Here is a 26524-nt window from a genome sequence, read left to right on the forward strand (position 1 = left end):
GAGACCAGCATTCTGACCTCTGGTTTCAGTTGCTCAGTTTCTCCACATGGAAACCAGGGATGACAGTTCTTAGGACAATCAAATGAAATAATTCAAATAAAGTAAGCAGTTGAGCACATCTGTTGTACCCTAATGCACCTCGTCTGCTTCCATATCTCGCAAGGAAATCAGAACTGACATGGTTATAGTGGAGCAATGTCAGATTCTCCAAATGCAATTACTGAAAGCTCTGTCTTTCCATTTGGACTACAAAGACTTCCATAACTAGTTTCATAGATGTAGCTATTTCAGAGGTCTATGCAACTCTCCTTCAATGTAATCACATTTTCATGGTAACTTCTAGGGGGAGAAAAGCCTGCTACAAATACTTTTGTAACTAAATGGAAACAAACAGGTTTTTATGTAGCAAGAAGGTATCATCTGGGCTAAAAGCTGTTGAAGGACTCTCATTGGTAGAAAGCCTGACCTTCCGATCATTTCTATACTCTGCCATTAAATATCATCTGCCCTGAAGCTTAAAGAATAAGCTTTGTTCCTCTTGCAGTATTACATCTGAACAGTGCTATGCCTGTCCATGGGTCAGGCAGAAAACCAAAACCTTTCCATGGTAGAGGAGAGGCTCAGCCAATAACTGAGGCTGCATTTGTGTCTCCTCTCCTCTCCATCTTCATCTTCTCCCTTCTTCTACTGGTAAGTAGGAGAATGGGGATGTTAAAAATGTTCTTTGTTTCAGGGGAGGTAGGACATTACCAAGGTCTCACTAACCTACATTTCTTACTAATATAAAAATCTCTGCAATGAAGATCCTTGGACATAAGTATTGAGCATGTCTCCAGCTATTTCCTTATATTAAATTCTTAGGGAATTGCTGGGTGACTTAAGGACAATCTTTTTCATGAGAGGCAGTAGAGGTGAGTGGTCAAATTCACAAACTACATTTCTAGATAGCCTAGGGTTGAAGCCTACCTAGTTCTGTCATTTACAAGCTGTGTGACCTTGGACAAGTTATTTAATCTCTCTTTCTCTGTAAAATGGGAATCATAGTAGTACCTACCTCAAAGGGTTGTTTGAAACATTAGATAAGTTAATATATGAAAAGCACTTGTCTTGCCTAGAATAGTGGTATGCACTATGTTAAATGCTTGTTGCTATTGATGATGGTGATATAATTTTTTTTTTCCCACCTAAAATGGAGCTTCATGTTGGAATTGTCTCCCAGGGACAATCAGGAGGGGGCCCAGTCACTGAAAATGACTAAGACCAGTTCTGACTCAGCTGTGGGTTGGCAGCTGCACTGGTGGGAGAGCTGAGCTTTGGTGAGCAGCTCTCATGTGTAAATTCTGATCCTGAAGCATTGAGGCTGAATTTCTAACCAACAAGTGGGAACTGATTTATGAACATGCCTTAAGAGTTCTGTCCTTGGGAGGCCTTCCATGTAAACTGGCTGTGGCGGCCTGAAATATTTTAGGAATTTTCCTCATGCCTTCTGCCCAGACGCCCACTACTCCAATTTAGATTTAACTGCTCCCTTAACATTTTGGTTCAATATCCTTTCTACATTTACTTGGTTATGCTGAGATTCCCTGTTACGTGTGTATGTGTCCATCTCATCTACTGGATTGCATTCTCCTTAAGGGCAGCGAGTTCATCTTATCTCTGTATCCCCAAGTTTTGTGCAGTGTAGATGTACCATAAATATTGGTTTTGCTGCTGAGTTGGGTTGAACCTGACTTTGGAAAGTCCCTTCAGAGCCAATGGGGCATTCTTCTGAATATCCCATGTGGCTACTCTGTGACTTCTAGGGGCTCAACTGGACTTCAGGAATATACATGATGTGATTCTAAGCCAAGTTTGGTGAATGCAAATTCAGTTCTATAAATAAGTTACAAGACTAGTTTCCTTAGGTGACTTGTAAGCAAGGTATAAATGCTATTTCCCGGGAATATTCCCAAAATCATTTTGAGCAGGGCTGGTGCCTTTAGAATAGGAGTGGAGTCCCAAGAACAAGGCTCACTTAGGCTCTTTGCCTGGCCAGCATTCCTTCATGGACTGGTATTCCTGCATGTCGGCCACAAGAGGGGGGACGTGTCCCAGATTCCACAGCAAGATACCCGAGCGGCCGTGATTACTCCAAGAACTTTTTATAAAGACTTGCAGCCAGAGTAGCTGCAGTTCACATCTCAGTCAGTACCTAGCAGAGTTGCTGGTGCCTTCACAGAACATCTCCTGAGGGCTTCTGCTGACCAAGGCACAGAACAGGGACTCCCAGGGACTCCCAGGCTGCAAGCACCCACATGGCTGCCCCCAAGGGCCCAAGGCTGAGTCTTGTCTCCTGACCTGGTTCTGCTGGAAAGGTGACCCTCGTGGTCCAGCCCCAAGACGAGTTACTGGGAGCCCCTGCAGCCACTTTCTATGACTCCATCTGGACTTGGCTAGCTGTGGAGACAAGCTCTGAGGGGTTGATTACTTTTGCCTCCGTGCAGCAGCAGCAAGATCTCTTTCCACCATGGCTAATGCCGGGAACTAAGGGACCACTCCGCAGCCTTCCCAGGAGGGTACTCAGGTGAGTCCTGGCCTAACTTCCTCCCAGCACCTGGTCATGGAATCCCCACATCAGCCAGAGCAGATGGGAGCACAGTGCTGGGATGGAGCAGAGCCCTGCACGTGGGAATCCTCAGGCTGCAGTGTGGAGGTGACTGCTCCAGGGAGGAACATCCCGGTTATCTGACCCTCCAGGCAGCAGGGCTCAGTTGGGGTATCAGACGGAAATTATTTCCCAGTGGCGATGCCCTGCCTGGCTTGTGTCATAGCTCAAGAGTCTATCCTGAGAGCAGATGGTACAGGTGACAGCCTGAAGTTGGATCAGCCCCTATACATATGCAGAGTGTGTGTGTGTGTATGTGTGTCCAGGGGTGGAACATGTGATGAGAGAGATGATTTATAAAACACCTGCGCCTCTCCAGCTTTGGGCTATGATTTGAGAAGTTAACTAAGTACAGTTAGAGGGGGAAGGGGTTTGAAACCTCCTTAGTGATTCTACTTCTGGAAAGAGCCACATTTACAGTAATTCTTACTGGTTTTGATGAGTTTAAAACTTGGAGATCCAAAGAAAAACTGCAAGCCCTACAAAGTTCGACATTGGAACCCACAGAAACTGTCTCTGGAGCCGTGGGGCTTGTGCCAACCCCTTGGCCGGAAGAATTAATAGACTTCTTCTGATGCCCAAAGAGGGGTTTCAATTCCAGGGTCCAGATTTTAGCTCTGAGGGCCAATTTAGGGTTGCTTTTCACAGAGGGAACTGCAAGCAGCATTGGTTTCTGGGATTGCCTCAGCAAGAGGGAGGCCTTAGGAACCCAGTGCACCTCCCCTCACCCCTTGGCTGCTTGAAGGGTCAGGAGATTGTGGAGGGTCTTGGTTCTCACCCAGCTCTGCACCAGCTCCATGTATGACTTTGGTCCTAAAAGCCATTTATCTCAGATGAAGCTCCCAAAAACCCTGAGTGGTTGGCGGATATTATTCTGACCATCTTGGAGGTGATGAAGCTGAGGCTGAATGAGATTAGCTAATTGGGCCAAGTTTTCCAACTAATAAGTAGTGGAGGAGAGAATGATTGGACGCCCTCTGCTCTCTCCTCTCCCTCCATTCCAGTGTGGAAATTCCTGGGGTGGGCAATGGACTGCTAAGGGCTTTTTCAGCTCTAAACTGTAATATCTAGAAGTCGATCTCAGGCATCTACACTGCCCTTCTAAGTGCCTCAGATAAAATTACCTGGGAGGGGGAAGCAGATGTGGGTCAAGTGATTGGGCTCCCCCCTACCACATGGGAGGTCTATGGTTCAGTTTCCAGTGCCTCTTAAAGAAGACAGCGAGATTGTGCAACAAGCAGTCATGGCAAGTTGACACAACAAGATGATGCAACAAGAGTCACAAGAAGGGGGGGGGTGGGGGGAATGTAATGAGAGACACAACAAATCAGGGAGCAGATTCCTCCTAAAGAGAATGAACTTGATGGAGAGCTGGCATGACAAGATGATGCAACAAGAGACACAAGAAGAAAAACATAGTGAGAGACACAACAAAGGGAATGGAGGCAGCTTAAGCAATTAGGTGACTCCCTCCCACATCGAAGGTCCCAGGTTTGGTTTCTGGGTCCTCCTATAGAAATAAAGAAGGGAAATGGATATGGCTCAAGTGATTGGGCTCCTGTCTACCATATAGGAGGTTCAGCGTTCGATTCCTGGGGCCTCTGGACAAAGGCAAGCTGACCCACATGGAGTGCTGGCCCGCATAGGAAAATGGCCCACACAGGAATGCGTGGCCTTTGCACAGGCCTGTGCAAAGAGCTGGCGCAGCAAGATTTCACAACAAAAAGAGACACAGAGGAGTGACAATAAGAGATACAGCAGACCAGGGAGCTGAGGTGGTGCAAGAGATTGAGTGCCTCTCTCCCACTCGGAAGGTCCCGTGATTGGTTTCTGGTGCTATCTAAACAGAAGACAAGCAGACGTAGAACACGCAGGGAGCAGAAAGCAGTGCCAAACAACGGGAGGGGGGGAGGGGGGGGAGAAATAAATTAATTAAATAAATCTTTTTTTAAAAATTACCTGGGAGGGAATCAAGACACCCCTAAGAGGTCAGTAAAGGGTTCTCTCCCTGTTGATAGAAAAGCCCCAAGGGCAGGTCACTAGGCCTTTGTCCACAGGTGGCATTGTCACACACAGCCCCTCCCTTCGGGCCTTCAAAGCCTGTCCTCAGCCCTCCCACCTGCTGGAGTAGGCTGGGCAGGCCCCCTGAGATGTGACCCTCACTTCCTGGTGCTTGGTCTTTAGGGTGGCCACTGAAAGGGACTACAACCACTTCCTAGAGAAAGCAACTTTGAAAACAGGCAGTGCCCTGTGTGGGAAACCCCAGCCTGGCATCCTTTTCTAACCTCAATTGGTTCTTGACTCTTTGGGCCTCAGTTGACTTATCTTTGAAATGGGAATATGTCACCTGCCTGCCTCCCTCATGATGCTACAAGGAAATAGTGAGGACCTGGAGGGAAAAGTCTAAACCGAGAGGCGTGTGGACAGTTAGCTGCACCTTAGGCTGAGGGCCCAAAGGTAATGGTCTAAGGATCCAAATTCCAGCTTCCCCCACTCCCTTCCCTGCCCTAAACTTCCCCCCCCCCCCCCCCCCCAGGAAGGAAAAACAACCCAAAATAAAACCAGGGGCAGACAGATGCTCTTATATTTCATTTCCAATTAACAAACTTTAGCAGGATTGGCTGGTCATTTCCAAACTCATCTTAACTCACATCTGACCTTCTGCTCAGCCCTGAGCCCCTCTCCCAACAGACTTCCCTGGGCTCCAGCTCCGAGCAGCTCAGGGTCGGGAGGAGTGGGCAAGCAAGGGCCACCTCACAGGCAGATTCCAGAGAGCGTCATGCATTCCAGCTTTGGTGCAGGAGCTGATCGAAAGATGAAGTAGGTGGAAATGATGGGGGGGAGCCCCACCCAAGCCCATCCCCTCCCCTCCCAGCATGGGCAGTGCCCACCCAGGCTCCTATGACCTCTGGGCAGCAGAAGCTGTTGCTGTTGGCAGAGAGTGGCTGAGTCATACAGAAGAGACGTTTTCTACCTGCTTCCCAGCTCCAGAGGAGAGAAGCCAGAGGGAGGCTGCCAGAGAGTACTGGTGAAATGAGGGGGGACCCTGAAACTACACAGCAGGGAGACACTCAGGGCCCACCGTGAGGCCCTTCCTGAGTGGAGGACTTGGATGGGGGCAGGTTATCAGGAGAATAGCGAACTGTTCACCCATGGCCAGGACACACAAACGCAGGACAGAGGAGCTGGGTGGGAGCTGCTAGGGACTTTGGGGAAACTCTGGGCAGGGAGGATGGATCCTGGCAGAGCTGTGGCTGCCCTCTGCCTCTCCTATGGCAGAGACTGGGAGCACCGATTGTGTGTGTGTGACTGTGTGTGAGTGCATATGTGTGCAGAGTCCCACGCACTTGTGTGCAGGGGATGTGGTCCCGTTGTTTGAAGAGACGAGCATCTTCAAGGGCTGTTGGAAGGACAGTTGCGCAGCAGCTGGTCAGCTCTGGCCTCTTCCCAGCCCTGAAGTTGGAGGTCTCTAGAGAGAAGCTTTAGTCATGAAAAGAGGGGGATTTGTGTTTTGCTGTGCATGACCCAGCGCTGCTGCCAGCCCCTGTTCTTCATGCTCTGTCTTTTGGAAAGTAACAAGGCATTTCCCCGCCCCCCCCCCACCAGCCTCTGATGAGGGAGTGATTGGTTGATTCACCTGATTAAGGGGTGTTAGCCCCCCACTACCTAGTGCTGTGTGTCCCTCCCTGTCTCTGGCTCCAGCTCCTCTGGGGCTCCAGGTTTAGTTTGCTCCAGTTCTGGGCCTGCAACCCATCCTCCTAGAGGCTTTATTGTCCCAATAGTTCACTTTTTAAATAATGGATTTTAAAGGATTTTTTTCTTTTTTCTTTTTTTTTTTTTTTTTGGTCACACAAATAATCCAAGCTCATTACAGAAAAATCAGAATATCCAGTGAGCAAAAAAGATAACTGAAGTCCCACAGTCTCCTCCAGCCTGTAAAAGTCTCTCATACAGAGGAGCCCATCACGTTGCCGAGTCCAGCCACCCCAGTCCATAGGCGGGTCTATGTTACAAAATGGCATCATGTTGGGCGCACTGTTCTGTAAATGGCTTTAAGAATAGTATAGCATTTTTCCAAGTCAGTGGAACATGATTTTTAATGGCTCCATGGATAGACCCAGGATCAGCCTCAGGAGCCAAAGGCCATGGCTTTGCCTGTCTAGGGCTGTCCGTCATCTTAGTGTCTGGAGACACCACTGCCAAGCTGCCTGCTCCTTGGGCTCAGTGGGGGAAGAATCACTCCTGCGGTTCCCCCAGCCAAGTTCCTCTGAAAATGCAATGCCAGGGTTTGGGAAAAGCAGCACTAGTTGGTACCCTCCATACCTTCTTGTCTTCCCTTGGTTCTTAGTTTCCCTTCTTTCCAGCACGGGGCAGAAGTTCAGCTCTCTCTGACTTGTCCAAGGAAACTGCTCCCTGGCCACTGTTAGGGTCAACAGAGGCTGCTCTCCAGTCCACACCCAGCATGGCCCATGGGGTTCTCCAAGTCCCCTCGGGGCTCCAGCCCCACCCAAGAGATAGTGAAAGGAGGGGGATGGGCCCACAACCAGGAAGGTGCAGGGGGCCTTGGCCTTCCCAACCACTGAGGAAGTTGGGGGACAGGCATGGGGTCCCAAGGACCTGGCAGATGTCACCTTGTTCCTGTTGATGAGAAGAGGGTCCAGTGTTCAGGAGCTGGATCCTGGGGGGTGGGACACTGGTCTCTCCATTAGCTTCTGTTTCCACCTACAGCTTATTTTCTATCTCCCCTACCTCCTTCCTTCCTCTTCTCTCCCCTTCCCACCTCTGCTGCTCAGGACATAATGGAGAACAAAGCCATGTACCTGCACACCGTGAGCGACCGGGAGACGGGCTCTATCTTTGAGGAGCCCTTTGATGGCAGGAGCCTCTCCAAGCTGAACCTGTGTGAAGATGGTGAGTTCCTCAGGGCCCCTCCCAACCTTGCTATTGCCCCAGGACACCAATGACCCCCCTGTCTGCTACTGCACATTTTGAACTTCACACTTGGATAGGTCTCTTCCATGTGTTTTCCCCTTCATTCATCTCAACCAACCAGTGAGATAAGCAAGATGAGTGCCCCTTTTACAGATGAACTAGCTGAGGCTGAGAAAAACATTCAGGGTCACCCAGCAGGTCAGCCATGGAGAGGTTCCAGCACTGAGTTTCCTGCTGCCAAGGGTAGTAAGTTCTTTTGCCTCTCCACCATCCTCTGCCATTAATGAGAAAGGCTTGGGTCAGACAAGGCATCTGAGCCAATCAGCCCAGACTCTTTCTGGTGAAAAGTTCTCTGATCCATTTCCCAAAACCTTAGTGAGCAAGAGCACACATCTCCAATGTGCTCATCCTCCTCAAGGGTCTGAGGTCCCAAGGTCATGACACAGGAAGGATTTACCTATTCCAGTGAGCCAGTGACTCACTGCATCTTCAGGGACTGGTTCTTTGCTATAACTCTGGGGATTCAACTGATGCAGCTTCCCTTAAAGGAACCTAAAGAACGTTGTCAACTACCAGACTCCTCTGTACACAGCACAGAGTTTAGCACTTAGTAGGTACTTAGTAAATGCTTGCTGCATGGATGAATATACTCCTCTTTGCAGTGAATGTGGAAGAGAGCATCATCTCCATTGCAAAGATGAATACAATGATGCTCAGAGAAGGGCCTTATAAAGATTGATGGCCAATTGGATAGAGACAGCCTTTTCCAAGCTTTCCCTCAAGCACTGTCATTGGCTTTCTCCACTCTGCCTTTGCCCTGAACTTATTCAAGAAGAGAAATGGCTCCCCCTCATACTCCAGCCTGTGTTTTCTCCCACGGGGAGCAGAGTGTAGGAAGAGCCTCAGACAGGCAGGGGTGTGCGGGGAGTCTCAGCAGGGAGAGGAAACAAGGAGATTTGGGTTTCTGGCCAACACCCCCACCCTGCCCTGAACAACAACCACCCATTCTTACATCTTTTCCTCTGGATTCCAGTCAACAAACAGATTTCAAGACCCCACAATGTGCCAAGTTAGGTGTCAGGGATGCTCTGAGGAGGAGCTAGAGCAGCCCCTGCCCTCAAAGGGCTACAGTCCCAGTGGAAGTGATGGTGTGTGTTCAACTGACCATAATATAGTGTAGACAAAGTGTGTGACTGAAGTAAAGCAGGAAGAAGGATTTCTGGAAAAGGCCTTGAAGACTGAATACAATTTTCACAGGAGAAGATCTGGGGAAAGGCATTCCAGGCTGAGTTTCACCCAGTGGGGCAATGTTTCCTTAAGTTATTGTCTACCTGAGAAGAGAAAGGACGCAGGGGACTGGCTCTCTGCCCCCTGCTCAGCCTTCTCCCATCAGCAAAGGTGAAGTCAACTTCCACATCTTCTCCCCAATGGGCACATTAGTAAAGAGGCCTGGTTTGGCAAGAATAATCTGGGGAACAGGACAGGAAGGATGATTTAAAGACCACCAGGGCCAACCCAGGGTACCAGTGGGGAAGGGGAGGGCAGGTGGGCCCCAGGAATGGGGAGGGGCCAGGGTGGGGTATAGTCAGTGGGCCATCATTCTTTCTTCCCCTTGCCTCACCTTCTCTCCCTATTTCTGGACCTCACATAGATAAAGGTCTTTTAGATCAAAAGGACTGAAAAGTAATAGTATCCCCCAGATATTGCTTTCTAGACTCCCCAACCAAGGGGGAGCGCCTTAGTTTGCCAGGCTGCTATGACAAATACCACAAAATGGATTGCCTCAAACAATAAGCATTTATTGGCCCATGGTTTTGAGCCTAGAAGAAATCCAAAATCAAGGTGTCAGCAAGGTTTGCTTTCTCCTGGGGTCTGTAGCATTCCATTGTTGGAGTTTCTTAACTTCAGTCTCTGCCTCTAGGCAGATGTCCTCTCCTTGCATCTACTCTGGTGGTTTTGGCTGACTTCCAGCTTCCCCTGTGGCCATCTCCAATTCCTGGCTTCCTGTTTCTTCTCTTTATGTGGTCTCCAGGAATATAGATTAAGACCCACTCTCATACAGTTGGGCCACATCTTAACTAAAAATAACAACTTCAAGAGGTCCCATTTACAGTGGGTCCACAAGAAGGTGGATTCAGATTCAGAACATGCCTAGTCGGGGGACACCCTTCAGTCTCCTACAGCAACCCATTCAGGGGGGAGGTCTAGAGTCATGCCAAATATCTACCTGAAGCAGGGTCTCCCTGAGGCCCAGCCCCCAGGGAAGGGCACACAGGTGAGAAGGTGGGTTCTCACTTGGACTCCCCCACCAGGGAGGCCTGTGAATTGAGGGGGTATTTTCCTCTCTGGGCCTCAGTGTCCTGGACTGCAAATTAGGGGGTGGGGGAGGGGCCACTGAGGCCCTGGCTAATCTAAAATTCAGTGACTATAAACAGTCCTGGTCACTGCTTTATGGGTGTGGACCTTTTAAAGTCTAAGTCAGAACAAAACACTTCCTGTGCAAAGCCTGGCAATGGCTCCCTATTTCATGGCAGTAAGAACCCAACCCTACAGCACTTGCCTCAGAGGCTGCCATGGCCCCATGCTGACCCTGGCAGGCTCACCCAGGCTCTCTGCTCTCCCCAGACCCACTTGGTGAACTCCTTCACCTCCTGTCTTCTTCGACCTTCCCCATGTCCCTGACCCATCAGTACCCTTCACTACCCACCAGTACCCCATTCATCCTTGAAACCCCATTCCACTGCACCCTCACTCTGTCAATCTCTCCCATTAAGCATGTCCCTGCACTAAGCCCCAATGTCCTCATCTCTGAAAGGCTCCTCCATGTTACTATTGGATTGGAGGGTGAGTTTTCCTCTGACATAGCTCATGCTCTTAGGTTATTCATCCTTACTGGTTCCTTAAGGTCAGGGAAGGTGCTTCACTCTTCTTGGAATTCTCTGGTGCCTTGTACATGGTAGATGCTCAAGAAATCTTTATAATGGTTGGTAAATGACTTGCCCAAGTTCACTCAACTAGTTAGTGGCAGAGCTGGAACCTGAATCCAGGTCTCCATACTCATCACTCAGGGATCCTTCTAAGAAAGAAATGTGACAGTGCTTGAGTTGTCGATGCTAGGGGACACGTCCTCTCACCTCTGCTTCTGAACCAATTGAAAGGTATACCAGGAGCAAGGTAGGAATTAAAATACAGCATCTGCCTTATTCCTAGTAAAGCTAAATCCTAGGATGTGGCTTGGACCTGCAGCTTACTATTACCCATCCCCCAAATCAAGTCCTGGATACATGTTCGTGTTCCTGGGGAGACACTCACCCAGCCAGCATGGGGAGGACTGTGGCTACCCTACTCCTCATTGAGCACAGACCAGGGAGCATAAGTACCTGGACCTGGCCTGACCTTTACCCAGTTAATGCCACCCAGCAGAAAACCTGAGATTCACTCACCTGAAAAGGAAGCACTTCCTTGACACCGCAGAAGTACTGAGAAATTTCTATTTTATTGGCTTGGGCAGAAAGTCCAGAGAAGGAAGAAGTACTCTGCTGCAATCAGAGATGGGAGCACAAAAAGAAAGGAGATCTGAGGGCATGGAGCCTGAGGTTGCAGGCTGGGTTGGGGGATTCCTTGCCCAGGGAGCTTCTTCAGTGGAAAGGAAAAGACCATTCCCTGAGCAATGTAGGTCCTCCTATCACCATTCCAGCTCTTCGGATGACTTGTTACTTTTTCTCTTTTCCTCTCCTTCTCTCTTGTTCACTGATGTCTCCCAAGCCCAGCACATAGTAGGAGTTCTTCTCCCTTCCTCTCCTCACCTTTCACCCCTTCCTTTTCTTCCCCTCTCCTCCTCTTTTCTTTTCTCCTCCCTTCTCTGTACTCCTTTCCTTTCTTCACTTACCAGGTGAGAAGGGAAAGTGAAGGGTTGTCATGTGCCTTGATTCCTCTGTCCCCTCCTCATGAGATACCATCTGACCTAATTCCTGCATATCAATATCCCCACATCCTTCAAGTCTCACCACCTCCACAAACACCTCCATGACATCTTTGGGACCCTTGGTTGAGTCACCCCTTAAGAACCCACCTCTGCCTTGTGTCTTAGTCATTGGCATCCTCATCTGAGCCCCACTGTTAGATGGGAAGGCCCTGAAGGGCAGGGACCAGTGCTCCTCACCTCCCTACCATTATTGGGCAAGAGCAGATGTCCCTCCCATGTTGGCAGAACTGCTTGGAGGGGCTTATCCCAGAATGCAACCTCAAGGCTCTTCAGCTAAGCCTTCTCTGGCCTCAGAAACCCGAACAAGGAGCTAGCTGGGCTTGCTTTCCCTCCCTCACCCCCTTCCCTCTCTTCTCTGCTCCTTCCTCTCCCTCCTTCCTCCCTTCCTGCTTTTGTTTTCTTGCCTGTACAGCTGTTCGCCTCTCCAGTCTGGCGCCAGGGAGAGGAGGAGGAGGGCTGGGTGGTGCTCAGACTGGGCCCAGTTCCTCCACTGTACTTTGTGAGGGCCAGAGAGAGGTGTTAGTGTCAGAAAAATATTGCAGTCATGTTTACCCCGTGGCCTCAGCCCCTCCGCCACACTCATGACATCATCTCACTCGGCTGCAAATGGGAACCTCTTGGAGGTAATGAGTTACACATGCTCCCGGCCATTGCTGGCCGCCTGCAGGCAGGCTGCTTGCTAAGTTTAGGGACGGGGCTCCCCATTCCTGTGTTTCTTCCCCATCAAATTAAATTATTCTCCTAGGGGAATCCCCACATCTACATTCTCATCGATCAAATCTCCCTGGCTCATTTGGCACAGCTAAGGGCTGGCAGGTCAACTTCCCAGGGGTGGGAGAGAATTTTCTGGGAGGGTCCAGTGGGGGCTTACAAAGTGTCACCATCCTCTACAGTTTGGAGAATCAGGCACCAGAGGAAGAGAATATAGTGGGATATTAACTCATTCAGTCCCACAGCACAGTCAAGGATTTGCCCTGATAAACAAGAGCAGAAAGCAAAGCGTTCTTGTCATTGGAGGAGCCGGAAGGCAAGCTGGATCCTGGGTTTCTCTTCTCCAATGGACCCTACCTCCATAAGACGGGCCCCTCTCTGGGAGGCAGCAGCCTGGTGAGGTTAAAAGAGTCTGAGGTTGAAGTTTGAATCCATAAACCACACATAGGGGTGGTGGCCCAGGCCCTAGTGCTGAGTGTCTTCCATTCGTGTCTCCACTCCTACTAGCCACTGTTCATCACTTTACTCTCTTCCTTGCTGGGTTTGGCCAACAGGGAGCCCTGGCAGGAGATGGGAGGAGTGAAGTTGAGGTATTTATTCCCCCAGCTCCTCCTGCTCTATTGGGTCACCTTGGAATGGTGTGTCCCTCCACCAAAGGTCACAGCTCCTTCCAAGGTGCCCTCCTTATGTGGACTTTCTCCTTGCACGTTCTAATAACTGCTCCCCTCCTTGACCTTTGGGTATAGGGTAGGTTACACACTAAAGCTAGTGCTCTGTCTCTTATAGGCTTTCATACCCTGCCACACCTTTGTAAATATCCCCTTTACTGAATCCTATTACGTTTCCTATGGGCCTCCTTTCTCTCCTCCCTCCCCACCCAGACCAGCACAAGGCTGGTTCAAGGTCAAAGCTAACCTAAAGGTAAGCCCAGTGAGAAGTAAATTCAGGGGCAGTCCACATAGCTGAGCTGAAACTCACATACAGCCTCACTTACCCCAGGGTTCTGAATCCAAAGTTGAAGTTTTTAACAGCCTCACCATTCTCTATTGTGGTGATGGCATTGAATGATGGTCAAAAGCACAGGCTCTGGAGCCAGACAGAGTGAGTTCAAACTCCAGCTCATCCACATGCCAGCTATTAAATCCTGAGCAAGTTCTTAACCTCAGATTCCCCTCATATATATAAAATGGAATAATAAAAGTACCTAATTCACAGGGTTATTGTAAGAGTTGAATGAGTTATTCCACATTAAAGTCTAACAACAATGCCTGGTACATACTGAGCACTCCACAGATTAGGTTTTAGGATTAGCATTGCTGCACCCATTAGTCTCTATTTGTCCTGAGACCTGCCCATGGAGCCCTAATTCCTCCAGATTCTCTGGCCTATGTTGAGTCTACAGTGAGATTTGTTCCTATCTAGTTCCCAGGTGTACCTGGTGTTGATTCCTGGTTTTATAATGATGAGCAGCATGACTGATGCCCTCTGAGTCCAACTCTAAAAAGCCTGATTTCTCTCTCTTTCTCAGGCCTTTGGCATGCCCTCCCCTGTCCATCAGCACTCATACTGTAACTGTTGAGTGGGTCCCTTTCTGGACCATAAGCAACTTGCGGGCAGCTAGGGTCTTCCTCAGATTCATCTTAATGTCCCCAAGACCTAGCATTGTGCCTTGCACACAGTAGGCACTTTCACTTGTTGAATAAATGAACATATTCTTGATGATCAAATCCATAAAAAGCAGATGAAGGAAGGCTGAGAGAGGTGAGGTTAAGACAAATAAAAGAAACTGTGGCCTACTTCATTCAATAGGGTTTTACTGTGGTACTGGGCATGCATAAATAAAAAGTCGTCATTTCTGCTCCCAAGGAGCTTAAAGACCCCTGAATACACAGGCATGTTAGCAGATGCTTCATTATAATTTGAAACACTTGAATGGAAGTATACGCAAAGTCCAATTAGAGGGGAGAAGAAGGAGACTGCTTGCCTTGGGGAGGAATGGAAGTCCTCCTGCAGAAATTGACACTGGAGCAAAATACTGAAGGACAAGTAGAAGTCTGCCTACTGAATAAGGCATAGAAAGGTTTTCCAAGCTGAAAGAGGCTGCAGGGAGCTAAGCCTGAGGAAGGAGAGTGTTTGGAGGTATCAACTGCTCACTTATTGAGCTCTGCTAGGCCAGACACTGTTCTAAGCACTTTACAAGTATGAGCTCATTCAGTCCTCATATTAACTCAATGAAATGGGTCCCATTATTATGCCCAATTTACATATAAGGAAACTGAGGCACAGATTAAGGAGTTTACCAAAGATTTCAATGTTACAAAGTTGCCAGGAAGCTATAGCCCACATTCTTAACTATACTGAAGCTAAAGTCAAATACAGGAAGCTCTTCCATACCATCCATAGAATTAGTTATGAGAGGCAAAGGGGGCCAGGTAAGGAGTTCAAAGCAGTGAAATGAAAAGTTCTGATTCATCTTTTAGAGTGGTCAGTGTAGCTGTAGCTGGACATTAGATTTTCCAGTGGAAAGATCACCAATGACCTCTGCAGAACCATTTCAGTGGAGTGGCTGTAGAAGAAGACAGATTGAATTGGATTAAAATCTGACATGAAACAGTAGAAGAGGACTCTGCAAATGCAAATTCTGCTTTCAAGGAATCTAGTTGTGAAGTTGAAAAAAAGAATTGATGAGGTGATAGAGGAGAGCATAGGGTTAAGTGTGGGTTCTTTATTCCTCCCTCCATTCTTCTTTCTCTCTCACTTGCTTTCTCTTTCCTTCTCCTTTCCTCCTTTTTCCTTCTTCCTCTCTCTCATATATTTGACACCCTGAGAGTGTATGCCAACAGAAAAGTGATAGTAGAGGGGAAGCTGAAGACACAGGAGAGGGGATAAGGATGGAGTGAGATCTTAGAAGAAACAGAAGAGGACTTAGCTTTGAGTCCAAGAATAAGCATCTTTTGCTCTAATATCAGCAGGAAATAGGTAAGAAGTAGGCAAAAAGGATGCAGGGATAGCTAATTTTCTAAGTGAAGAGGGAGAAGTTGGAGAATTATTGCTGGCTGGTGATTTCCTTTTGAAGTGGGAGTTTAGGTCACCTGCTGAGAGTGTAGGGCTGTTGGAGGGACATGAGGAGATAAATGAAGGTGAATGGGAGAGATGATCACAGGTAACAAGGAAAATGCTGGCTGAGCCTGCCAAGGACCCAGCTGATATGAGAGACCAGAATGCATAGTGGCCCAGTGTGAGAAGACCCTCACCCCAGATGTTGGGACAGACAAGGCAGATGGTGGGGCTGATCAGGAATGGAGGGTTTGCCAGCCTGCTGCAAATGAAAGGACCAGGAAATTATGAGGGCTATTGAGAGAGTAGTTCAATTAGTGAATATGGGAATCAGGTTTGGTAAGGGGATACATATATTTGTTTGTGCATTTATTCAGCTAATAGATATTGTTGGGCTTGCGGTATGCCAGGCATTGTTCTAGTCATTGAGGATATGACAGTGGGCAAAAGCGATGAAAATCCCTGCCCTCACTAAGTTTACATTCTAGTGGGGGAGACAGGCAATCAACAAGGTACATAAGTAAATTACATAGTATACAGGCAGTGACTTGTGCATTGGAGAAAAATTAAGTAGAGAAGGATGATAGAGAGTGCGGGGTGAGCTGGAGGTATTGCAGTCTCCTCCAGGTCATGAGGAAAAGTTCCCCTAAAAGGTGACATTCAAGCAAAGGCTGGAAGGAACTGAGAGGCCAGCTGTGCAGAAACCCGAGGAAGAGCATTTCAGCACATTCAAAGCCCCTGAGGTAGAAGAGTGCCTGGTGGGCTGGAACAGAGGGAGGAAAGAAGAAAAAAGTAAGAGATGGGCAGAGAAGCCAGCAATTGAAGGCCTTATAGGTCATTGCCAGGACTTGGGCCTTTCTTCTGTGTGAAATGGAATAATGCTAGAGGGTTTTCAGTGGGGAAGTGTTATGATCTGACATGTTTTAAAATGAACACTCTGGGTTCTATGCCAAGACTAAGATGGACAAATGAAAGAAAGGAGTCCCAGTGGGAAGCCACTGCAACAATCCAAGAGAGAAACTTTGCTACCTTGGAAGAGGGTGATAGCAGTGAAGAAGGTGAGATTCACTTCTGGATGTATGTTTTCAGATTAGAGCTGCCAGAATTGGCTGCCAGATTGGACATGGGGTGTGAGAAAACAGAAGGGTTCCAGGAAAGGAGCTCTGGTGCATGCCAGTGCTAAGAGATCTGAGAAGTCTAAAGAGGAGCAGGCAAGAGAGACTGAGAAGGAGCAACCTGTGAAAGAGGAAAACCAAGAGAATATCAAGTCCTGGAAATGAAGAGAGGTGAATTGAAAAGGGGGAATGATCAACTGTCTAATGGTGCTGAAAGGTCAAGAAGAGCACTGAACATTGGCCATTGGATTGAGCAATGCAGTGGTCAGTGCTTCAATGAAGTTGAATGGGAAGGGGTAAGGGTGGTGCTGATTGGAGTGGGTTCAAGAAAGAATGAGAGGAGAGGAATTGGAGGCAGCAGATACTGCTTTAATTTCACAGCTGCTAAAACAAATACCATACAATGCATTGATTTAAACAATGGAAATTTATTGGCTCATGGTTTTGAGGCTAGAAGAAGCCCCAAAATTGAGGCATTAGCAAGGTGATGCTTTCTCCCCAAAGACTGGCATTATAGGGCTGGCTGCCTGTGATCCTTGGTGCTTGACTTTTCTGTCATATGGCAACGCACATGTGTCTTCTCCTTTCTTTTCTGGTTCCGTTGACTTCCATCTCTTGGCAGGTCCTTGTGGCTTTTCTCTGCGTGTCCCATTTCCTTTGCTTATAAGTACTTCAGTCATCTTGGATTTTAAGTCCCATCCTCACTCAATTTGGACACACTTCAACTAAAAACATCCTCAATGGTCCTATTTACAAATGGGTTCACATCCACAAGACCAGGAATCCTGAAGATGCCTTTTGTGAGGGACATGGTTCAATCTCCAATAGGTATATACAATTCTTTCTAGAAGTGTTGCTATAGAAGAGAACAGAGAAATGGAGGGGAAAGGGAGGTCGGGAAAGTTTTCATTTTGTTTATTGTTTAAGATGAGAGCAATAATGTATGTTTTATGATGATGGAGTGATACAATGGAAAATAAAACATTGGAAAATAAAACAGAAAGGAGTCGGGATTCAGAACAAGGAAATAAAGTAAAATACTCAAAGCAGAGATGGAGGAAATGGGGGATTTTATTGACTGGCTGAGAGGTGGCAGGGGTTGTGGAGGGAGATGGGGTCAAAAGCCAGATAAACAATGGCCTTTGGTGGTTATAATGTGGGTGACGAGGTTGTCCTGGGAATCCTGGCTCTCCTTATGAGGCTGATACAAACTGGGATAAAGTGCTCAGTGAGGTTGAGCCCACTGGTCTCAAGGCACAAAGTGCCGACGAGGCTGATCATTTGTGAGGAGGGGTCTTGGCAGCAGTGCACAAAGTTCCACTTCTACCACTCTGTTGCACTGGTAGAGCAGCGGTGGCCTTGCCCTGCAGTATCAGTAGCTTTCAAGTTCATTTTTGCTCTTGCCAAGGGAAGCTCAGAGGCCAAGGGAGGCTGAGGGGAGAAGAGGGAGGGTGCAGGCATCCGATTAGGACTGACAACATACCCTGGCTCCCCTTGATTGAACTCATAGCATAGGCAAGCACTGTGCCCAAGGCTTTAATAAATTATCTCAGTTAAACCTCAGCATATGTTCTCATTATTCTCAGCCCAATTGTAGATGAAAAAAATGAAGTCTTAGGTGAAGTAAATCATCCAAGGTCACCAACTAGTTGGAGACAGAGCCTGAGTCCAGTCCAGGTCTGCCTAGTCCTTAAACCCCAGACCTTTATCACAGCTCAAATCTGTTTCCCACAGTCCAGACCTGGAAGTCCCTACACAACTGTAGAGCTGGTCTAGTGACAGCGAGGGCTGGGTTCTTAGAGTATAAAGTTTCAGAGGTGGAGCAGTTCTGGGTGATGACAAGGCTAGGGTGGGGCCGTGGGAATAAATGGCTAAACTACAGGAGACAGATGGACTGAATTATCCTAAAGAGGTGCTGCTGGCAGGAGATAGATATAAATTCAAGTGGGTTTTGGACAAGAGCACATGACAGTCTTAAATAGCTTCTGGGGGAAGCCTGGGATATTAATCCTCAAGACTGACATCAGGTCAGAGAAATGCCCACCCTGCCCCACTGGATTTTGGAAAATATGAACACATTCATGAAAAAGGGTGTCTGGCAGTGTAGGGCTAGCCTGAGACCCCACCCCTCAGATGTGGTATTTGGTTAACTTTAAGGCCCAGCTATACAGTATCTTGAAGCTGCTGCTCTCAGGCATCTCTCCCTTGAGCTAGCACTTACAATTCCTCCTGTCCGACTTGAGATTCAGTTTAAGATCATCCGACATGCCCATACTGGACATAGCTGGGCAAAAACTTTGTCTTTAGGAAGCGTCCCTTAAGGAGCTGCTGGAGGGAGGGCAGCTGGCTTCTAGCTTCCTTTACTGACCTCAGTATAGATTAGTTTCAAATTACTCAAGGGTCACATTAGAGAGCACAGGGAATCTAATTGATGGAGGAGGGACAACTCTTCTGTGTCTCTGTTTGGAAGTCATCTCATAATTTGTCCATGATGAAAAGTGAGCTTGACCTTGTCACCCTTGCCCAGCAAGCTTTATGCTGGCATTTTGGTTCCCCAACCTGTTCAGACCACAGTATACTCTGCCACACCTGGGAACGCCACCTTTTCCCTCCATGGTTAAGATGACCCCCCAACCCTGACATAACGGTGTCTATTAAAATATAAATGTAATGTCTAAGTACTGGAAGCATTTCCCTAACTAGGGGGTGGTGTCTTTAACAGGTAGATTCAATGGTGGGCTCCTACAGGGGAGAGATGGACTAAAGGTAAGAGGAGCATTGTCTTGCCAGTTGGTGGTTGTAAGAACCGAGCCAAGTGGGGGGGTTCTTTGTCCCATGGGCTCCAATGACCAATTGCTGAGACACTGGGGTTTCAAAGAGAGAAAGCATTTATTGCTAAGTACAAAGCAAGGAGATCAGAGGGCCTATTGGTCTAAAATCTGTCTCCTCGAACTGCAGTAATTCTGATAGTTTTATAGTATCCAAAGACAGGCAGATTTATGCTCAAGAGTGTAGTGAATCATAAGACTTCACAGTTGTAAAATAGGACAGGAGGGGGTACAAATGGGGACCAGTCACCAGGTTTTTACAATCATAAGATATAGTTTTATCATCATTATCAAAGATCCAGGCATCTGGGGTCTAGTTCAACAAGTTTCAGTCATTTCAGGTATTTACTTTTGGCTATTCTTCAATATACTAGAAAGTAAAGAGGCATTTATATATTATGATTCAGTAATCATAACCATTTGTTAATTCTTAACTCTGGCCTACAGATGCCTTCCCTACCTTGCTGATGCCCAGGGCAGCCTCTGTTCTCCTTGGCTAGTTGGTGTGCCCTCTCCCTTTCTTTCCATGAATGGCTCTCTTATTAAAGGAGCTCTATTTTGTGATCGGGAATATAAAATTTGTTGTTCTTTTCACTCTATTTCTAGGTAAGTTTTCAAAGCTACAAAGTCTTCTTGGTAGCTAATCTAGGTCCTCGACTCCAGGTGATGATTAAGTTTTGGGGGGTCAAAACTCTATCACCAAAGGAAACCTGGACACAGAACAACCCCTGGATACAAAGTCAATTAAGTAAAGTGACTTGGGTCCCTTTATTTAATTGGGCAAGTCACCTAACCTCTCTTAGCCTCAGCTTTTATCATCTGCAAAATCAGAGGCATAATAACTACCTTCATGATTGTTGTTGTGCTTGGAATTAAAATATATAAAGTGCTCAGCCTAGAGCAGGTGCTTAGGAAATGGTAGCTGTTATTCTCTTGTGTCACTTTGTTGGATGATCCAGAGCCTGAACAGGGTACACACAGACAAACTCACTGGCTTGGAGTGCCCAGTAAACTTTTTTCAGTTTCCTTTACCTACAAACAGTCAACAGAGCATATATATAATAATATATATATTATTTTTAAGATTTATTTTTTATTTATTTCTCTCCCCTTCCACCCTCCTCCCCCCACCCCCCAGTCATCTGCTCTCTGTGTCCATTCACTGTGTGTTCTTCTGTGACCGCTTCTATCCTTATCAGTGGTACCGGGAATCTGTGTTTCTTTTTGTTGCATCATCTTGCTGCATCAGCAACTTGCTATATTTTGAACCCCGTGGCATACAGAGATGAATAAGACACAGACTCTGCCCTCCTAGTGCTCACCCTCTGCAAATCTGTACTTTTGTTCATTGACTTAAAGGTGCAACTCTATTCAAATCATCAGCTAGCCCCTCTTTGTCCACAATTTCCAAATGAAGCTTTATGCATAACTGTTAGTCCCAGACATCACCAAACAACAGAGGTCCGTGAACTTCACCCAGCTCTGCCCAACTTCCTTCTGTGCTGCAGGCTGTTCTCCTTGCTGTGCTACAGAGGCAGCAGTGCTGGAGGATTCAGCATGTGTTGGTCTGAGGGACATATCCAGCTCTGTCCTGTACAGGCTGCATGGGCTGAGGTCATAGCCTCCCTGTCTTCAAGACAAGACACCTAAATGGCTCTTTGAAATAAATTAGTAATGGGAATTGAGGGAGTTGGACAGGAGGTGGTAAGCTTACCCAGTCCTACCCAGAGGATAAACCTATTTATCAGAGTCAAAGTGAAGATGGAGCTGGGAGGGAGTTGCACTAGCATCCCAGAGAATAGCTCTTTAAAAGTGAAAATATAACAGCCCTGGTTTCCACATTGCAGGCATCAGCAGATGAATTACTGGCTTTGACAAGGGGCCAGGAGGGGATCTTTATGTTAGGGATCCAGGGCCAGTCTGTAGGAGGAGGGTCTTTTGGCCAGAATTTAGGCAGAACCCTGAGCTTGCTGCTATTTGAGTTTTTCTGCATGGAGACAGCATTTCTTCCAATCAGTGCACATCCTTTTTGGACAAGAGTACAGCATCTTCCACCAGGTCCCAGGACCTACTTCTTCCTGGGGAATTCCTGGCTCTCTACCTTCCTCTTGGGTTGCAGTGACCAGCCAGCTCACCCAGACTCCCATCTTCTCCCCTCCCACCTGGGTTTCTCTCCATTCCTCACCCTCAGCTGCAAAGGAAGACGCGCAGCCAGCCAGGCTCTCTTCCTCCTCCTGAAGCACATAAGCCCCTTATTGTTTTCAAGAATCTTGATGCAGAGGAACTTGGGGAATAGAGGCTGAGAAAAATAACAAACACTGTGGAAGGGTTAACAAATTGCAAGGTTATCTCTGGAAGCACTAGGAGAAATTGTCCTAGGACATCATGAAATCTAAGCGGAGTTGGCTCTGACCGCTCCTCCTTCTACCCCCCTCTCCCTTTCTTGGAAAAGCATGTGGAAGTCTCAGATTCAATCTCTGTCGTGGCTGTCCCGTGGAAGGGCAGGCGCCTACCCCTGGCGCCTCTGGCTGATGTCTGCCTAGAGGATGTAGGCCTGCGAGTCCTCAGAGCAGAGGAGGGCTGACATTTACTGTACCGCAGTTGGTGGTTCGGGATCCTCCCAGGCTCAAGTGAGACTTGTTTATATGTGTCAGTTGAAGCTCCATGCGAGTGGAGACATCTACTATGCTTCGTCCCTTCACCGAGAGACAGGAAACAGTGATGCCCTTTAAAATTAGGAAGTGGTGGCAGCTGCTGAGACCCAGGTTATGTGGGGCTGAACGAGAATTGAAGTTTATTCTAATGAAGTTAACCTTGGGCAATTTTAATGAGGATCCTTGGGTTAGATGATCTCTGAGCTCCCTCCTGGCCATAAAACCCTATCTCCACCTGCTGTTTATTAACTGTGGCACCACTGAGAACAAAAAGAAAATGACTGGGTACATGCTGTTGTTAAAATTCAAATAGGTGACCATTGAATTGGTGCATCCTGTTTGTTACGATATTAAGGACCTAATTTCTTTGGAAAGAAATACTTTTATCAGATCCAATTTGTATTTAGTTTTAATGGTAGGAAAATACATTCGAGCAGCTAGCTCCCCAAATACATTCAAATTAGTATGAAGAAATGGAATATTAGTTTTTAAGAAATTGCTCTTCCAGAGAAGGATAGGACAATGAAAGGGGTATGATTTCTCACAATCAGTACATGACAGAGGTGGGTTTTGACTCTACCTCCACTATGTGCAAAATCTATGCTTTTAAACCTGTGAGAACGTTAGGGGCACTGATCTGCCTTCAACAGAAAAATCAGGATCCAGTGTGGCCCTGACATTGGGGTTCCTCTCCCTGCCCAACCTCAGCTAAACCCTCTCAGGCTCTATAGTTTTTATACGAACTTTCCATTCCTGTTCTTCAATCCCTGCTGCCAAGCACTTCCCCACCTCCAGCATAGTATTTTAGCAAAAAGTTCTTTGGGGCTCTTCCCATTCCCATTATTATAAGGCACCCCTTTAACCTCTGGGAATAATAAGAGTTGGAGACAACTGTATTTTTGGGCGTTTCCTATTAAAAAGAAATGAAAGATTTATGCTTTGTAAAAATAAACCAAGCTCTTATAATAGTAAGACCTCATTTGTTTTCCAGGAACGCATCTTTTGATATGACAAATGCCTTTCTCCAGAACTGTGCACCTCTGTGTCATAATTTTGCGATCTCATCACTGGGGCCTCCTCCCCAGGCCTTCTGAATCAGTGTCCAGGAGTGGGGCTCAGGCCTCAGTAGTATTTCTAAGAAGTTCCACTTGGGATTTTGATACTGAGCCAGGATGAATTTAAGGTGTCAGTTCAGTTCCAGTGAATTGTACCCACAGTTTACCTACATGGTCACTAAGTGGTCATCGGAAGTCATGGGTGCATAAGAGGAGCCAAGATTTTATTTTTTCAGATCAAAATTTTGCTCAAAAATATGTTTATGTGGCCAAATAGAATTTGTTGATTGCTTGCGTGACCCAAATTCAGAGACAATCTTTGCAGCAAAAATAAATAAACATCTCACACATGTCTTTGTTCAGCACACAATCAGTGTGCTGATGCTGTACTGATTGATAAGGAGAAAGAGATTAATAAGAGACAAGAGATATCTACTCCTAATGTACTGCCTTCCTGAATATTGTTAATCTTGAACATCCAGAAAGCTTGCATTGGGTTTTCTATAAATGAAACCTCCTTGGTGTGCATCAAATTTCTTCTTAAACATGGTGTTTAGCTGTGGTTTAATTACTTTTATTAAGGTCACTGTTTCTCTGAATGTGACTTTATATTATACAGTAGTCCTCAGGATGACTTTAACTGATACATAAGTATAATTTGTTATTTTAATAGTTAAGTAGTAGTTTTAGTATGTAATAGGAAAATACTATTTTTCCACTTATGGTGATAATGTAAGATTTCCTTCTAAAATAAATTTAGGTTAAAAAAAGGGGACAAAGGACATATCAGCCAAGGGATACTCAGATATGGTGAAAATGTATAGGTTATATGCCACTCAGTTTGCCTAAAGATGGGAAAACCATCTTTCTGACTGCTTCCAGGCAATCACCTGGAGGCCATGCACTCCACATGGCGATGAGCAACATCTCCCAGTCTGGCATTTGGGCTGTTTCTTCAAGTGACTTTGTATTTAATTTTTGGCTTTGATTTTCTGTCTCAGAGCAGTTCACCTTGCCCTCTCCAAAGCTTTTTTTTTTTTTGGCTCTATATAGATCTTTTTTTAAAAAGATACATAAATCACACAAAATGTTACATTAAAAAATATAAGAAGTTCCCATATACACAACTCCCTACAGCCACCACTCCTCCCAAATCAACAACTTCTTTCATTAGTGTGGTACATTCATTGTATTTGATGAATACATTTTGAAGCACTGCCCCACAGCCTGGATTATAGTTTACACTGTAGTTTACACTCTCTCCAGTCCATTCACTGGGTTATGGCAGGATATATATTGTCCTGCATCCCTCCCTGCAATATCATTGAGGACAACCCCAACTCCCGAAAATGTCCCAGGATCACACTTCTTTTTCCCTCTCCCTCCCCTCAGCAACTCCTGCAGCCATTGTCTCCACATCAATGACATACTTTTTTCCATTGCTAGAGTCACAATAATTCTATAGTAGGATACCAGTAAGTCCACTCCAAGGTTTCTTGAGCCTGCTTTCCTTGGCTTCTCGATCTGACCTGGTCTTATATGACTGTGCCTGCAAAAACAAAAACTCTCTTTAATAGCCTACAACTCTATCTGGTACTTCCTTCAAAACTGTTCTCACGGGGAGAAAGAATGTTTTTCTCTTAAAGTCATAGCTTTCAGTAACTTAGATGATAAAACTGAAGAAAAGCAACAGGTTTTAGCACATCTAGAAAAATTCATTCCTCAAAGCCCTGCTGAGTTACTGCTCCGGAATCACCTTCCAACACAGAATGACTCACAACTTCTGCAACATAATACTTTACTTGCACTTCTCTCTCTAATACACCTACTTAATTATTCCTTGCATAATAGTTACCATTTACCCGTCTTCTTCCCTTCTGACTGTGACCATCTGAAGGTCAGTGGCTATATATCGATTGTCATTCAACCATATTCAACCAATATTTTCTGAGTGCCTACTGTCTGCTAGGAACTGGGAAGTTGGCAGTGAACAACACTGATGAAATCTCTCCCTCTTGTAGCTCATTATCTTTTCATGTCCCAATGTATATTGCTGAAACAAATTACCCAAAAACTTAGTGGCTTACAAGAACAAAAATTTATCTCACACAGTTTCTGGGGAAGAGTAAGTGTGCGAGGAAAGCCATAATTTTGTTGTTGCTGTTCTTCAGATCAAATTTTTGCTCAAAAATATGTTTATATATAATATAATAATCTGGATAGAATCTGGGAGCACCCCAACTGGGTAGTTCTGACTAAGGGTATCTCATGAGTCAAGATGGCAGCTAGGGTTGCTATCACTGGAAGCCTTGACTGGAATGGAAGTTCTGCTTCCAGACTCCCTCCCATGGCTATTGGCCAAAGGCCTCAGTCCTTTACCCTGTGGGCCTCTCCAAAGTGCTGTCACACATGGCAGCTGGCTTCCCCCAAAATGAATGACCCGAGAGAAAGAAAGAGTGAGCAGTAAGGAAGCTGCAGTGCCACTGCCTAATCTCAGGAATGACACATCATCACTTCCGCCATATGCTATTGGTCACACAAACCAACCCTGGTACAATGTGGAAAGGGACAGCATAAGGGGGTAAGGATCAGTGGGGCCATCTTAGAGGCTTCCTTGGAGGCCATCAATAGGGCAATCGATAGTGGGTGTCAATACTGTCTGACGAAGTTATCACCCCTAAAATCCATGTGTCAAACCCTCTACATTTTTTTTTCCTCTAACAAAAAATGAACACACTTTTTGCTCTGCCTTTGCTGGTTGTATCATTTTACAGTGTTTTTAATCTTTCTCCAGGTTTAGATAATTTGAATGGTCTACCAAACTGACATGCTGCTGCCACCTGAAAAAAAAAGCCAATAAATATGCTTTTGGCAGTCTTAATATCTAGTCTTTCCCTTAAATTGTCTACTTTCCCTTGCTGTCATTTTCTCTAAACATCTTACCAGAACCATTCATGTTATGCTTGTCTGACCATTTGTAGAAAATCTCTATTTTAACCCCTTATTATATTCTATTTAAAATAGATTTTGTTTAATGTGTGAAGTAATCGAATTTTGCTGAAATTAAGATCTCTCAGAAGGTCTATATCATGTGTGTGATGGTTGACAAAAGACCTGACAAGAGTGAGTCCTCATTTTTAAATAGAAGCCTCAGACAGAAGGAAACTACTCTGTTTGATGGGGAAAAAATAGACCTAATTATATTACTTTACTATGAACTAAGCAGTGAGCTAGCAACACACATGCAAATAGCAAAGGCAAGTATCAAACTAGCAGCATTGATGGCTCTGTGATTTTCCTCCTCCTATTCTGCCAGGAGACTAAAGAGGAAGCAGGGTTTAGAGCAGGAGGGCAGGAACAACCATCATGAGCATGATCACTAACATTTGTAGAGTATTATGCAATGCCATACCTACCATTTTCACCCTTGAGTGAAACAGACTTTTCTCTCATAAGTTGCAATCAGATAACCAGGAGCTCCCACTAGAAAAATAACATGCTAGGAGGAGCCTACATATTTAGGAGCAAACCCGGTTATCTATC

The 26524-nt window shown here is 46.3% G+C and overlaps 1 protein-coding gene across 1 annotated transcript in view; it reads left to right on the forward strand.

Moving 5' to 3' along the window:
• Positions 1 to 2159: 2159 nt before the first annotated feature.
• SCARA5 (scavenger receptor class A member 5) overlaps positions 2160 to 26524 on the forward strand; it is a 120589-nt gene continuing 96224 nt past the window's right edge. Inside the window, exons 1-2 of the mRNA XM_058287801.2 lie at positions 2160 to 2563; positions 7438 to 7555. Coding sequence (XP_058143784.1) covers positions 7444 to 7555 — 112 coding nt within the window. The 5' untranslated portion in view covers positions 2160 to 2563; positions 7438 to 7443. The remainder of the gene's footprint in view (positions 2564 to 7437; positions 7556 to 26524) is intronic.

This window comes from Dasypus novemcinctus, chromosome 25, assembly GCF_030445035.2.
Source record: "Dasypus novemcinctus isolate mDasNov1 chromosome 25, mDasNov1.1.hap2, whole genome shotgun sequence".
NCBI classification, from domain to species: Eukaryota; Metazoa; Chordata; class Mammalia; order Cingulata; family Dasypodidae; genus Dasypus; species Dasypus novemcinctus.